This window comes from Ruditapes philippinarum, unplaced genomic scaffold, assembly GCF_026571515.1.
Source record: "Ruditapes philippinarum isolate M1 unplaced genomic scaffold, ASM2657151v2 ctg549_1_1_1_1, whole genome shotgun sequence".
Taxonomy (NCBI): Eukaryota; Metazoa; Mollusca; class Bivalvia; order Venerida; family Veneridae; genus Ruditapes; species Ruditapes philippinarum.
The window spans coordinates 85119-101019 of NW_026852742.1; the positions used below are offsets into that span (position 1 = coordinate 85119).

At 29.3% G+C, this 15901-nt stretch overlaps 1 protein-coding gene across 1 annotated transcript in view; it reads left to right on the forward strand.

Moving 5' to 3' along the window:
• Positions 1-1509: 1509 nt before the first annotated feature.
• Positions 1510-15901, forward strand: part of LOC132723070 (orexin/Hypocretin receptor type 1-like) — a 54036-nt gene continuing 39644 nt past the window's right edge. Inside the window, exon 1 of the mRNA XM_060707733.1 lies at positions 1510-1921. Coding sequence (XP_060563716.1) covers positions 1589-1921 — 333 coding nt within the window. The 5' untranslated portion in view covers positions 1510-1588. The remainder of the gene's footprint in view (positions 1922-15901) is intronic.

The window sequence follows — 15901 nt, forward strand, 5'->3', positions numbered from 1 at the left end:
CCATTTTTATATATCTACGGTTTACGAATGCTTCCTTAAATTATAGCACATTATATTTCATCGTTTTGCAGGTTATTTGTAGTGAAAGCTGTAGAAGATGTTATAAATTATCAATGTATTGTATTTAAAAATATGGTAACATTTTCCGTAGTAATATGAGACAAATAATGTATCCAAACAAATGAATATTTTCAAAGGTGTAACAAGGAAAACCTCCCCATAATATATCTTGTTTTCTAGGATCGCTAATATTTGTGTATGTTGTTTATGGAAGCCAATCTCATACTGATTTCTGGAATGGTTTATACTCGTATATATATATTAACAATGTTTTAAAGTTTCTTACCATAAAATAGGTTCCATTGATTCATTTCCTCTGTTACTCACGAAACGGAAATAGCTTTTATATACTAATAGATTACCTGAAAGAAAACCTGTTACTAAGGATACGGCAATTATTCACCCCCTGTCCTTTTGATCCGTATTAATATAACAAGGCATTTCACATTATAATGCAGTTTTATAAAAAGGTGCCATAAAAAAAACTTTAAAACCTTGCTAAAAGACTCTTCGGTAATATAAAGAACATTAAAATGTTTCTTATATATTTCCTTATGTATTTTCAAAAGATACGAATACAAAACAGAACTTTTCAAGAATAAGCGATAACATTAATAATGTTGGCTTATAATAGGTATGTTATTCATTTCAATAGTTTAATAAGCAGGTATACCATGAGAAACAGTAAATATTTTATAACAGGTATATGTCTCAATCCTTATACGGAAATGAAATATACGTATGATTTTATGTACATAAGTATTTGAAGTTAAACACGAATTTTAAAAAAAACTCTATTTCCGTCATTCTGATTATTTTTAAACATTGTTTGTAACGCATGCTTCTTACATTGATAAAAGTCTTTTTGGTAATTTTATGTACGCAATATTGTTTTTAAATAGAATGTCAGAATGTTATTCTGTTTAGCTGTTTTCTGCCACCACTTATTTAATCATCACAACTCTCTCATTGAGATTCTTTATTGTGTCTCACAGCGCGTGAGAAATTATCCAGAGAGGGCCTTTGATAAATCGATTCGCTCAAAACGTTGGTATATAAATATGGCAAAAGCATTTCCGAAGAAATAACTGTTCTGACTTCTTAATACAAGGAGGAATATTAAATCATTACTATTATTAATAAGTGTTTTTTAAAGTAAATTAAAGTAAAGGGATGTTATTTCGAGATAAAACAGAAATTTGATGAAACAATTATGGATATACTGTAATATTGTTAAAAAATAATGTTGTACTGTAGGGGATATATATATATATATATATATATATATATATTATATATATATATATATATATATATATATATATATATATATATATATATATATATAATATTATATATATATATATATATATATATATATATATATATATATATATATATATTATTATTATTATCATTAATTATCTGAATATTTCTTCACTGTTTTAATACCAACAAAAAGGGGATTTATGCATATCATTAAAATTGATATATCTTGATTATATATTTTCAAACAAAGAAACTAAAAATGGATATGAATCTAACATATTTTAAAGGGGTGTCTGCAGTTCATAATATTACAAGTAATTTATCCACAATACGGAAAGGGATAAAGTCAAATGATTTTGACGAATACTGGTATGAATATGATTATGATGCGGATCCTGGGAATATTCCTGTGCAACAGTTAATACCAGTTTCCTTAGTCTATGGAGTAACAATGGTTCTTGGGTTGCTCGGTAACAGTTTAGTGATTGTTTCGGTGGCGAAGTTTAAGAAGATGCAAAACGTGACAAATATGTTTCTGTTAAGTTTGGCTACAGCGGACCTTTTGCTTGTAATGATTTGTGTTCCTGTAAAGGTAATTTTATTTGAATGGAAATTTAATTTAACATTTAATTTATCTGTTTGATATTAATATTTGTGTAGAGATGTAACGTCATTTCGTATAATAATTATAGAATAATTATGTACAATATATATCTGTATAAGGATGTCATTTTCTTACTCTCTTCATTATTTTAAGTAATTCTCACTTAGAGAAGACACGGAAGGTTTCCATATAAAAATAATACTTCGGTACATAAAGAGAACAGATTATGATTTGTAAAATTAACACCAATAAATACGCAGATAGACTCTTGTGCTTAAAATTTTACATTTTATTGAGTATAGTTAAATTAAAATTTACTAACGCTCGCTGCTTATCCATAGAAAACTTCTAGATCTAATGTTATTAGAACATTAGATGGTTATCCCAAATATACTGATGTAAAGTAAAAGGTTATGGCAGTTCCTTTGTAAAGATCCCTATGGCAATTTATGGTAATGTTGAAATTAATTGATATGACAAAGTATGATTTTAAGTGACGAAATAACAACAACTACATTGAATAGAAATTTTAGACACCATTTCAAATACCAATTATTTATTAATTGTAAGAAACACTAATTTTCAAAATCAGAAGATGTCTTCGATAGCCTTAAGCAAATCTTTTTTTATAAGCGTCTGAAATATTTTAAAACAGTTACTGTTTATTTTCTTCTTTGATTAAATAAAATGATGGGTTAATATGTGAACGTATGACGATAGTGTTCTAATACAAATTTATTTAAAACCCTTCTTAAGCGAATTCTAAAGGTTCCCTCTGACCACCCGTGCGGCTTTTATCTTGTAAATTTCTGATTTATTTTTGCATGAATGTCTTAAACCTGAGATAATCTGGGACATGTACCAAAAGTTGTGATTTGTCAAAGAAGCTTTTGTTTTACTGCATTTGTAAATAAAATCAAGAACACGTCATTTTTGTTAATTTTGAATTTTGATAAAAAACAAGGAGTTTAAAACAGCAACTCCAAGTTCATTTCTACTTTCTTTACCACTAAGATCAAGATAGGAAATTTAGACATTTAGATTTGCTTAGTGTAATATAATAGGAGCATGTTAAAGACCACTTACGCTCATTGCTTATCCATAGAAAACGTCTAATGTTATTAGAAAATTAGACGATTATCCAAAAAATATTGCTGGTTATGACAGCTCCTTTCTATAGAGCTCTACGACAATTAATAGTCATGTTGAAATGCATTGATATGACAAAGTCTGATTTTAAGTGACGAAATAACAACAACTATATTGATTAGAAAAAAATCTTAGAACCGTAATCTATACGGTGAAACACTCATTTTCCAAATCAGAAAATGTTTAGTTATGTCCCTCGATCCTCCAAATTAATGAAATAAATAACTTATTGAATCCGCATAGGAATAATATCTTTTGAGAAATAATATTTACGCGAATTATACATGTTCTATCTAAACTAGCTGATAGAACACCCGCGTGGCAGTTTGTTATGTTATATTTCTGATTTTTTTTTGCATCAATGTCTTAAACCGGAGATAATCTGGGACACGTACCAAAAGTTGTGATCTGTCAAAGAAGAACGCTTTCGTTTCACTGAATTTGCAAAAAAAAAAAAGAAAAAAAGGAACATGTCATTTCTGTTTATTTGTAATTATGATTACAAGTAATGGGTTAAACAGAACAACTGAAATGCATATATTCACCGCCGAGGTAATTGTTTCCCTTTCGTTACTATTAAGAGCAAGACCAAAATTTGTAGATATTTAGATTTCATTTGCGTAGTTAGTGTAATATAATAGCAATATGACCAGTAAAATGTCAGCCTCGCCGCCGTGAAACCAAGACAAACAAACTAAAGTTTTGTAGTAAATCATTCACTATTATAAAAGCAGGTACAGAAAATTTCTTACTTTTAAGAATACCTTGTTTTCCGAAGACAAAGGGAAATATAAGAAACCTTTTATATATGTAGATAAAATATATATAAATAATACTTAAGTAAAAAATAAATTTCTTAATCAATTTAATTAAAATTATATGCTCATGCATCAGTTTGCATTGATATATTGTAAACTGCGCATGTCTTACTCCACACAATTTTTTGTAAGTTTGGAATATAGAAGAATGTGTAGTTCTAATGATAACATATTTCTGCCAAAAGTTTGTATGACGCTATATCTATATCTGATAAATAAACGTTTATAGAATTTATAAATATCATTTACAAATATTAAACATTGTTGTTTCTGGTAATAATTAATTTTATGTCAGTTCTCGAAAGAGTTGCTACATAGAATTTTTCTGTTATTTAACAAAACATGCGTAACTGGATAAAAAATTTGGAAAAGAATATTATATTCTATTTCAACATTTTACAGTTTTTCCTGCATGTGCAATTTGCGATAACATACATGTATTTCTTTCATGCAGATATTTTTGAGAATAAACATTAAAAACTAAAAATAAAATTTTGTAAACTACAGACAGTATAAACAGTTATATAGCTTTATAAAATCAGATAATTCTCTGTATAACAAGAAACATTTTAATATCTAGATGCGGAACACTTCAGACTTGTCTTGTTTTCCAAAAGTTATCTGATATATTTAGCATAGTGCTTATCATAAGTACCTTTATTGCCAACAGTATAATAAATCCAAGAAAATACGAGGCATTCCATTGTTTCCAGTGATCGAAAGATTATCTAGTTATACTCTTAGTTACATGTTACTTTTCTTACGTATAAATTTACACGAAAGTTTTATAGTTTTATACATAAACCAATAATTATTTGTAATTTAACTGATAAGTGTTTGCAGTTTTAAAGCACTTGCGATAACAACTTTATATCATTTGGTAATTGAAAATGTATTATCTATTAGAAACTTGGTATAAATTTTGGAAGAAATTGTCTTGCATACAATGCATTGTTTGATTGAGAATCACTGTTAAACCTTTTCTTTTTTCACCCAGATGGATCTTGTTTTGCAGATACTTGTTAACTCATGTCCGTGATTTTTACCACCATTTATTATTTTTAGAATTTGCCAATGCTTTCTTTCTAAAATGTCAATAGCCATTGTACCAAAATCACTTGTATTGTGAGAAAATATACTAGAATATGTGTCAAGTCTATTTAACAATCTAGATGGTGTAACAACAAAGATATTTATGATATTAATGTCAAAAAACAATTTGTTATATTCTTTAATTTCCCCCTTATGTTTTATGTATTCACTGTCTAACTGTACACATTTCATGTGTTTTACATACAGTACATCTTAAGCACAAAGTTTGTTTACTGGCAAGCTGAGTGCCAGATATATTAATATATAATATAATAACTAATAGCAGCTTTCAATAGAAGCCTACAACAATATAATGTATCTTTCAATTGCCAATTATATGAGAGGGATGGCTATGATGTCCGTTCAAAAATACTAAGACACTGCACGCATTATCAAGTCGTGCTTTATGTACTTGAAAATATGTCTTTATAAGACTATCAAGACTCCAAGCTTTCGTCACCATCTCTAGCTGATGCACCATGAAGTAAGCTATCCAACATCCGTTGTTCTGTTCTGGAAATAATAAATATGGAGACACTTCATGCCAATAGCATATGGACATCAAATCCTTTTTATAGTTCTATTTCTACTAGACGTTATTGTCTTCGCTTTTCCTAAAATTTTATGGGATTTTAGCAGACATTATAGTCAGAAAATGAACAGTACGGGATTCAATTATTTTCATTTAGGTAATTTATGAAACAAGACTGTCCCTGTTTTGATGTATCATCGCCTTTATCTGTCCGTCAAGAATAAATAGTTTTTCTTCGATGTCGAACTAGACCTAAACATTCTCACCTTTCATGAATAGACGATGCACCTTTTTGTGTAGCTTATAATGAATAGTTTACTGTCAAATATTTAATGACCTTGCACTTGTTTGTGATTTTATCTAGTAAATTCACTGTATATTTTGCCATAGCTTCCTAAAATAGAGTGAAATAAGAATCCCTAAAGAAAGCCCAACGCGGCAAAATTGAAAATGTTGCAGGCTCTGTTTGATTGAGCCTGTTCATGGACGGTACTGAAAAGTGCAAGTTACCGTCCACGCCCCCTAGCACCGGCTTAAGCAGAATTCAACATTTAACATGAACTGGTAAAATTTAGAATTTGGAATCTTTAAGGATCGGAAATATAACATCTTTGATTGAATGTACGGGGCGACTTTTTACAGCATCCACACGGCTCAAACAACGCTGGTGTGGCGATAAAATAGAGTGAAATAAGAATCCCTAAAGAAAGGCCAACGCGGCGAAATTGAAAATGTTGCAGGCTCGGTTTGATTGAGTCTGTTCATGGACGGTACTGGAAAGTGCAAAGCCATGTTTGATTATTTAAAAGAAATATCAGTTTTTAAAAGCAAATTTGACTCATACAATTTCTAGTCCTCATGAATTAAGGTTTAACCAATTCGTGTCATTTCAGGCAATTTCAGACAAAGATAAAACCACCTTCAGCTAGGATGGTTAAAAATAATGAGACATTCTGATTTTAGGTTTTTAGTATGATTCTTTCTACAACAAAATACTCTTAAAAGTAGCTCGATCAAAATACTTTCCATCATCTAAGACAGTCTGGTATGCATCTGACAACACATGGATATTATAAGATCTATAAGTGTTCGTTATTGATGTCGCTCAATGAGTGTTCTGTACACGATGTTATGTTTATTTTGTTTTGAAGTTTTTTTTTATTTTACATTTAAAAACAATAACAACGAAAGCTGTATCTGCTGATGCAAAGTTGTTTTGAAAGATTTATAGTTGTTCATTTGGTAAATATCGTTCTTATTTCAAGAGTTTAGATGGATAATTGCTTTTGGAGAGAGTTGAGGTATATATGGTTTTCTTATTTATTGTTGTCGCTATTTTCGATATACTGTCATAGTTTAACAAGACTAAGTGTTTTTCCAATAGCCACCCAATGGCAAATTAAGACGAACAAACGTGATGAATGACATGACATTGCATAGCATATAAATTCAGTATATGATCAACTGAAATCAGATTTAATACTAAATAAGATATCACGCTTATCATTCTGAAATTTCTTAAACTTCTTATTAAATATGTTCAATTTGAATAAAGTTATTTACACACTATGTATTGGGAAACTGCATCAGTTTTTTTAATGGAAGTATAGATTCATATGGTGTCCACCTATAGTGTCTACATATCTACTCTGTGTGCTTTCAAAACGAATGTATTTGATATTAATATTTACAAAGAAACTGCAATTATCATTATTGTTAAAATGTTAATTTCAAATATGAGCATATTACATTTTCAAATAAGTTACCACTGTAAATGAAAATATGGAAAGGTTATCTTTTAACATTTATTTCAAAACAAACTGATAAGAAATCTTTATAAAATGAAGATGTGTATGCAATGAATATTTGTATGCATGGCTGTATGGTATTCATTTGCATTAAAAATGCCATTCAAGCATAAACATATATTTTATTATTATTTGCTATAATTCTTATTTCAACGTTTAACAAGTAACTAATTAACTGTATACTTAAGCTATCTTTGTTTTTTTTGAGCAGTTGATATCTTGCATGAAAAATACCACATTGCTTTCACTTTTACTGTTAAATGGTAATATTCAATATGTATGAATGGGCTAGTAATTTGAAAATTTTACTCAAAACTACTAGATTTTCTTTTATAAAAGGCAATGAAAAATGGACTAAAATGTTTTTTTTTTAAAAACATAATACAATATGTAGGGCAAGCTTAATTATCAAAGCTAATTTAACACCTCAAACTCCCCATTTAAAGGTAAAAATATCATTTTTCACGTGAGTTCTCCAAGTATATAGAAAGGTTTTCAACAGAAATCCAAAACGTTTTCCAGGAACTTCGTGACAGTTACCATAAGAACTCCTAACAAGTTATCATAAGAACTCCATCCTCCGTATAACAGGTCCTCCCCCGTGTTTTTTCAGTGTCCAAAAACAACATTCATTATCTTTAAAGGCACATTATGCCCCAGAAATACATATTATTTTTGATTTTCTTCAGAAATGTCAAACACATGTTTGATAATGTTTTAATAACAGATTTAAAGCATGTAAGATGGTTTAAAACAAATAAAGTAGCGCCATATATGCAGTATTGTGCCATAAAGTAGAAAAAAGGTAACAAACGAAGAAGTATTTTGACTTTTATACAAAGTACTAATATAATATACTTATACTTATTGCCAACAGAGCATAAGAATTAAAAAATAGTTCATCTATATGACAAATGAGTATTTTTTTAACTAACCAAACAGAATGAAATATTTTTGAGAAATAAAAACAACGATACCTTTTTGAGGCATAATGTGCCTTAAAACATATTTCAGAAATTGTAATATCTTGTTGCAGATGCAATTAGACGCATGTAGAGGTCAGTGTGTGTCATGAAAAAGCATAAGCTTAACTAACCGCACATTTTTTTTCAAACGATAACCTAAACAATCACTGAGTTTTTTGTTTGCTTGATTTATAAATGAGCAAGGAATAATATTTAGTATTTCCATATAAGTATTTGTTGTCTATAGCCCTACATTGGTAGAGAAATATTTCATACATTTAATTTATTCCATTAGATTAATATTCATGGATTAGGAATTCTTAAAGTGACACTATGTTCATAATTTCATCTATTAGTCAAGTTGAGCTGAATTGACTTTAAATTTCAAAAGAATGACTTGTACAATGGTGTTTGTCCAACATTTCATGTTGGAAAATGTTTAGGATCTGCCTAAAATATAAAATGACTGCCCCACTCGTTTTATAAACTGAACTTTACAGATAAATTCAAATGGATATTTAAAGAAAGTTTGTTTGGATACTTGAATTATATATTGTTTATGCTAAGTGAATTATTAAATTCAAAGGAATTGACAAAATGAAAACTTGTTTGTTTTTCGCCTGTTCACTCATTATATAGCAGTTGATGGACAAAATATCACCTTAAACATTATCTTAGAAAATACTTCATTAGTACCATATTTAGTGCCATTGTGATTGAGAAATGATGTTTTTACTCGCAGACATACTTACAAGAAATAAGTTTTTGTCTCAGATTATTTCACATTTTTTTTCATTAGTCAATCTTTTCAGTCATTAAGAGTAGAGACTTTTAATTATTTTTTCTTAGACGTTAGTGATCTACAATAACAATAAAAAGAGAAAATCGCATTTTCCAGTCTCTTTATTTATTTCTCACGTACATATTTGTTGCATAATTTTGTTTTCATGTTGCCATGACAACTAAATTTTGATAAACAAGAATAATTATAAATGGAATATGAATGAAAACAATCGCAACAATTTGTTGAATTCTTTAATTTAATAAGTCCTTCCTAGGACGCTATTGTACAGATACATTTTTATGTATGATGAGGTATATAGCAAACTAATCTGAAACTGTTGCATGTATAATTAACAGTAAACCCTATGCAACCGGACGATTAATTTTGACGTCAAACGACGCAGTGTATTTTTATATTATACCACATTAACAAATTAGGCATTCTGCTGAATGAAGCAGTTGATATATCCACGTCTATAATAGCTTGGGGAAAAACTGAGAAGCGTACTACACGCGAGAACCAACGGACCATGATTTCATTTTATTGAAATTGCGAAAGGGTTACATTCCCAGACAAACATTGGATTAATATTGACCTTCGCGAATTAATCATCTAAGTCGGTATGAACTTATGTAGAAAATATGATCTGTTTTAAAATTTATCAACTAATCATCAAAGAAGCGTTTAGCATAACTTTTTCTTATATAAATAATAACACATAGGTTATCATCAACCAAATATCGACTCAAAGATTTTTAATATCGGTCCCTCGAGAAAAGAACCAAACGGACACTCCATTATATGCATTAACTTAAAAATTGCTACAATTAATAAATATAATCAAGGGAATAAAATATAATTTAATCATAACACGTGAAAAGGTTACTCAATTAAGTTAATGAATTTAATAATCTATCAACTGTTCACTTAAGTAGATAAAAACATCAACATTAGATGCAAACTATATTTGAGTATCATCTGAATAGTTCATAACCCGTCTGTTGTGCTATAACGTACGCTTGTCTTTTTTCTAGTTGGTTACTATGATTCCAATATGTTTCAGTGCTCATTATAATTGCTTTTATAACCACTATGAAGTCTAACCTTTTATACTTAAATATGTAGGTCAATGTTTACTTTTCTGATTAGATTAGAGTTTTTATTTTTTCTTCACAATCGGTTTACAACCATATTCCTTTCTAAAAACTTTGTGCAATTAAAAATGTGTACGAAATGAAATGAACGCAGGTTAAGACATCTTAAACTTGTATTAAAACGAGTTTGAGTTACTTTCAAAATGCTATATGTTTTAATGCCTATTTGATAATGGTCTCCGAGTTTATTTCCTGTTTTGGTTTGTGATTTAAGATATTTTTTAATTCTGGACATAAGAATCATATATAGACATATAGACAGATATTTACATAAACGTTTCAATTTACTTTCGTTCCCTTGTTACTTGAATAACATGCTGTCGTATGTAAAGTTTTGTATGTAAGCCTCTTATTTTGAGTGTTGTTACTGTTATCAGAGTGACCAATTACGCGTACATAGAAATTAAACAGGGAAGGTATCACAATTGGGAATTGGTCAATTTTATGATTTTATCATCAAACTGTCTGACAAATGAATGATATCAAGTTAATTATTCATTTCATGTAAGCGTTATCTGATTGTAGTGATAATTCTGCAGAATTTGTCCTGAAATGATTAACTATTAATTATGTTTAAAAAAGAAATTGTATTTAATTTATAGATCTATTAAATATTCGGCAAGGCAAACCACGATAAATAGTATAAAACATGTCGTGATTTCAAGAAAACTTATTGTGACATATTTTCCAATTATTTTCTCTTTTGAAACAACAGGCAATTTTTTGATCATGAGAAAAAAAATAATACATACTTGTCAAGAGCAACGAGTCATGTTGGATAAGAAGAAGTAAATTGAATCTTAGTTATTTCAATCTGTGTGTGAAGAGGTAAATTATCAATGTAATAACTTCTGTTTAGCGTTAAGGGAATCGAGTAAATTGAATATGTCACGGCTTACATGATATTTCCATTGATAATCCTTAAAATCTAGCCCATTCTCCTATAGTTTAGAAAATGACTGTCAATTTTCTTGGAGTACATTCGAACATTTGGTGTAGAACAGAGTGGGTATAAGTGTAGTCTCACAATTATGGAGTTTGACTGAATTATGGCTCTTTTTAATTTTGAAAATTCTTGGCCAAAGTTTTGCATACAACATCAGTCATTAAACTTACAAAGTATTTACTTGAAACTTAACCACTTGAGGTCACTACCCAAAGCACATAACTTTAGCATTGATTTTTGATTGAATTAAAGCCATCATGAGGGTGCATGCAACATCAATTTAAGAACTACGTAAGGTATTTGCTACATGTCTTCGGGATTATAACTAAATTCTGACCCTTTATGAACTTTGAAACTTAATGGTTAATTGCTGTGTGCATTATGTATCATCATAATATCTAAAGATATTCACTTAAAACTTAATGTATGTCTGCAGAATCATAAATGTAGGCCACTTTTCAAGTATCAAATGGATTTTGTCTCTTTTAAAATTCAAAACTTATTGTTTCATGTTTTAAGCGGAACACCGAATTTTGTCTGTATTATGGTTCTTGGTTAAATTTTAATTTATATTAATCTTCCAAACAATTTATGACTTTATTACCTTGAAACTTTATTCACGCTTTTCGAAGTACTATTCAAGTTACTTTCAACGATACTTAACTCTGGCATGGATTTTGAATGAAGAAAAGGCCATTTGGGAACTTGTCGGAGGCTTTGTTCTGTTAACATTGCCTGTGCCTTGTTGATCTCTGTTTGGACAATATCCTATCTATTACTCCTTACTATGTCAGGTACATTATTTGTGTTTTTTTGTGATTTTGTTCTTATTTATTCTGGCATTATCCCTGTTCTTGTTTAACTTATAAGCATCGAGTGCTCTGTTCTACTGACAACTCTCCTAACGTTGTAATATTATCACATGCACATTTTTCTTTATCAAGTATTGGTGAAAAACATTATAATTGAAAAAGGCGTTTTTTTAATATATTTCTAATCCAGCTCAACTTGAAAACTGCGAAATGAGCACAATATTACTTAAACAAACAAACAAACATCTGTGTATGGTTCCTATCCAAAGACCTATAAGTCTAAAGTAAAAATAAATTTTCACCAGCCATTAATGAGTTTCAGCTATAAACAAATGTGTAGGGATTTATGTCGTTTTAACTAATTCAATGAACGAATAACTATATCTCAGAAAACATGTCAGTCTGGATATCAATTTGGTTGAGCCGTTTAATAAATGTAATAACGATTTTATTACCTTTTCAAGCTTCTTTGTTGCCTAAATACTTTTGACTATTCAATTGATACACTTAACCATGACCTAACAGCGTTATTTATGAGAAAATGTAATTTCTGAACTCGAGTGTTATTAACATAAATGCATGCAAATATAATCACATGTACAATTTTAAAAAAACGTATGTAGGTGTATTTCGATTGAGAAGAAATAAAGTCCCATAACATAATATGTTCTTTGATACGACGCTTTTTGTGACAGTGACCATTTTTGTGTTTGCCATGACATGCTGTTTAAATTCGTAAAAAACCTCTAAATTTAGAAAAACGTCGGAATAAACGATTGTTGGAGTCTACTCATATAATTGACATCCTACTGACCTTTTGAAGATAACAAATGAATTTGGATTGAATTTGACATATATCTTGTGTCTGCAGTTTCCAAACATTTGAAACGTAATAGAATGCATTTCAATTAATAACAAATATTGTGACAGGTACATACAATGATAACTATAAAACTAGATATGTTATTGCAAACTGGTTTCATATTTTACATTAATATATATTATTGTTTACTAAAAGTCGTTTAGCGAGATTCAATCTGATATAAAACACACATCAAGATGTAAAGCTAGATAAGCAATTTTTTAAAATCTGATTGGCATAATTATAAGAAGGGAATTGTATACCCAATTAATGTCTCGAAATTTAATCGAGAAAATGTATCAAAAAGTATTTAAATTCGTATTATATCCCTGTTTATAGTATCTGAATTGTTAACAGCAATATTAAGTTTTTTTACTTAAACGAGATATGGGAACAGTTAAATTAATTTTATTTGAGAAAATAATATTAAAATAAGATGGTCCATCTGAGTTTAATAAATAATGGAAAACATGAAGTTCGTCAAAGTTACAGAAATACCATGAATTCTTTCAATATTATGTATTTAATGCACTTTTTCATAGAGTTACTTTGACAGCATAACTTGCTGAACCTCCTAAATAACCTAATAATCTAGCTTACAATTTTAACTGGTTACTATAAATTTTGGGGAATTAAAAACAAAACTTTTAAGTTAATCAAAAATCATGCCTTATGCTGATAACAAAAGCTCATCATTTCCGGTTTAAGCAGGGAATTTCAAAATACAGGACTGACAATATATCAGGACTTATAACACAACTGCAGAGGATCTGATAATTGTATTTTGATATAGGCTGACCTACTTTTGTTATTTTTGATATAATTTGACCTACATTCTTGTTTTTAGACATACAGATTTATAATTTGGACTAGGTACATTGTATAGAATTTCTGATGCTGAATTGCATTTTGATATCTGCTGGCCTACTTTTGATAACTTTTACATTGTTTGACCTATTGTGTTGTTTTTTTAAGTACCGTTATGTTACCATTTAGACTGTACATTTTTTTGTCCCAAACTGTTACTTTCAAACATCTACACATAACATATTTTGCATATTACATCAGAAAGGTTATAAAAATGTCCTATCAATAATAACCCTGCTCGTGGTAATTAATTCTGCATTTCTTTTACATAGTATCAAAGGTGAATACTTGCAAAAAAAGATATTTTAACATAGCCTTTCCAAAATATTAGGCAAAATATTTCAATTTATATAGTGAATAATGAAAGATGGGTTAGATGAGTGATCTAGGATCATCGTTGTAGCCCTATTGTTTATTTTCAAGAAAAAAGTAATCAGTGTTGTAAAAAATCTATTACTTTTATTACTAGAGGGGCAAGTTAAAGTTGAGCTGAACTTGCTGAAAAAGAAAGCTGGACTTGCCTTTCAGCAAGCTCATTTGAAAAATTATTTTTTTAACAATGAAAAGCAGTTGTTTCTGGTGAGCGACTCAAAACCATCATGGCCCTCTTGTTTATTTTTCACTATAACTTTAAAGCCATTGCCCAAAGATGGTAAAATGAAAACAAAATGCAATAAAATTTCAAGTAAACGGTAAATACTGATTTAGTTAGATTTAATGTGTATATTCATTATTAATGGTATCTTAATTCAAGAAAGAATTTTGATAAAAGTCAATACATCGTGTTTTTCCTTTGCATAATGTACTACGTTACTAACACAGTAGCCAAAATAATAGGAGAATATAATTTATTTAAACAGTCACGTGTCACAACAGTGGTCTGGAAAATTTCCGGTATCAGGTATGCCCGTGATCGGATAACAATGTTCGTCAATTTTTGATCAGGTCCCTATTATATTTCAAGCTGAAGTTTAAATCAATAAATCGGTCATAATATAGATGATATAATTGATCTGTTATAATTTTTAGTGTCACAAATTACTAAAAATATCAAAACAAAGCTGTTATAAGTTTTCCTCTTTGTTTCATACAATCTCGGATATCGTGCGTTCCAGACCACAGGTCGCGACATTGTCCTGTACAATCACGTGGTACTTGAAAAAAAAGCTCAGATGAAAGAATTCTGCAGTGAAATAAAAGAAATGTTTTTTCCGTACGTGAAAATGCGAACTGTTTGTTTACAATAATAATATATAATTTTTTTATATGAACATAATATTAAAGTGTCATTACGATTTCTTTCAACTATACATGTATAATATTTTTGAAGAGGGATTTTGAAATGTTAGTAAGTCAATAGTTTTCTTAATATTTTCTGGAGGCCAACTGCTTTAATCTTGAGAAAATGACAAAAAAGGACTACAATCATATTCTTAAAAATCTTTAAATTTATATTTTTCCCTTGAACTGCAATCTTGAAATGGTAACTCTCATATTTTTCACAGATCACAGAAAACCATGTGAATAATTTGAAGCACAGATCTTTGTTGATGTTACGTGATAATACTGCTTAAGGCAATATTTGGTTCCTTTGTAATTTTGTTTCTATATAAAGATGTATATCATCGTGTATATCCAGTAACGCCAAAATGTGAAAATGTAGCACGATTCGTGCAAAAAAGTAACGCAGAATTGTGGAATAAATGGCGGATACCTGACAGGATTTCCAACGCGGTAAGTAAATTGGCCAATATATTTTGTTATTTAACCGAACTGAAAAAAATAGATAGCTGCATACGGCTGCAAAGACATTACTCTTCATCCCTCATCAAGATACTTTCCACGAAATTGTTTCATTTCAAGATCATTCGTGAAAATGATGACTTGACTATCGTTTTGAGCGAGTTTTTATCTTTTTATCGAATCTTATAAGTACAACAAGTACGTATTATACGGTACAATTTCGATTTAAGGTAGGCAATTGACATTTACTAAAATTATGGTGATAAAGAAAAATGAAGTCGTTGAAATTTAGGTCGTTTTTATGAGGTAACGTCGATGTACGTGAATAGTGCTTCGCGGTAACGCCGGAAAATGTGATTTTTTTCATACTGTATATGGTACTGAACTGTTATACATGTTTAACGCCATTAATCGACGAGTATAAGCAGTTTTCAAG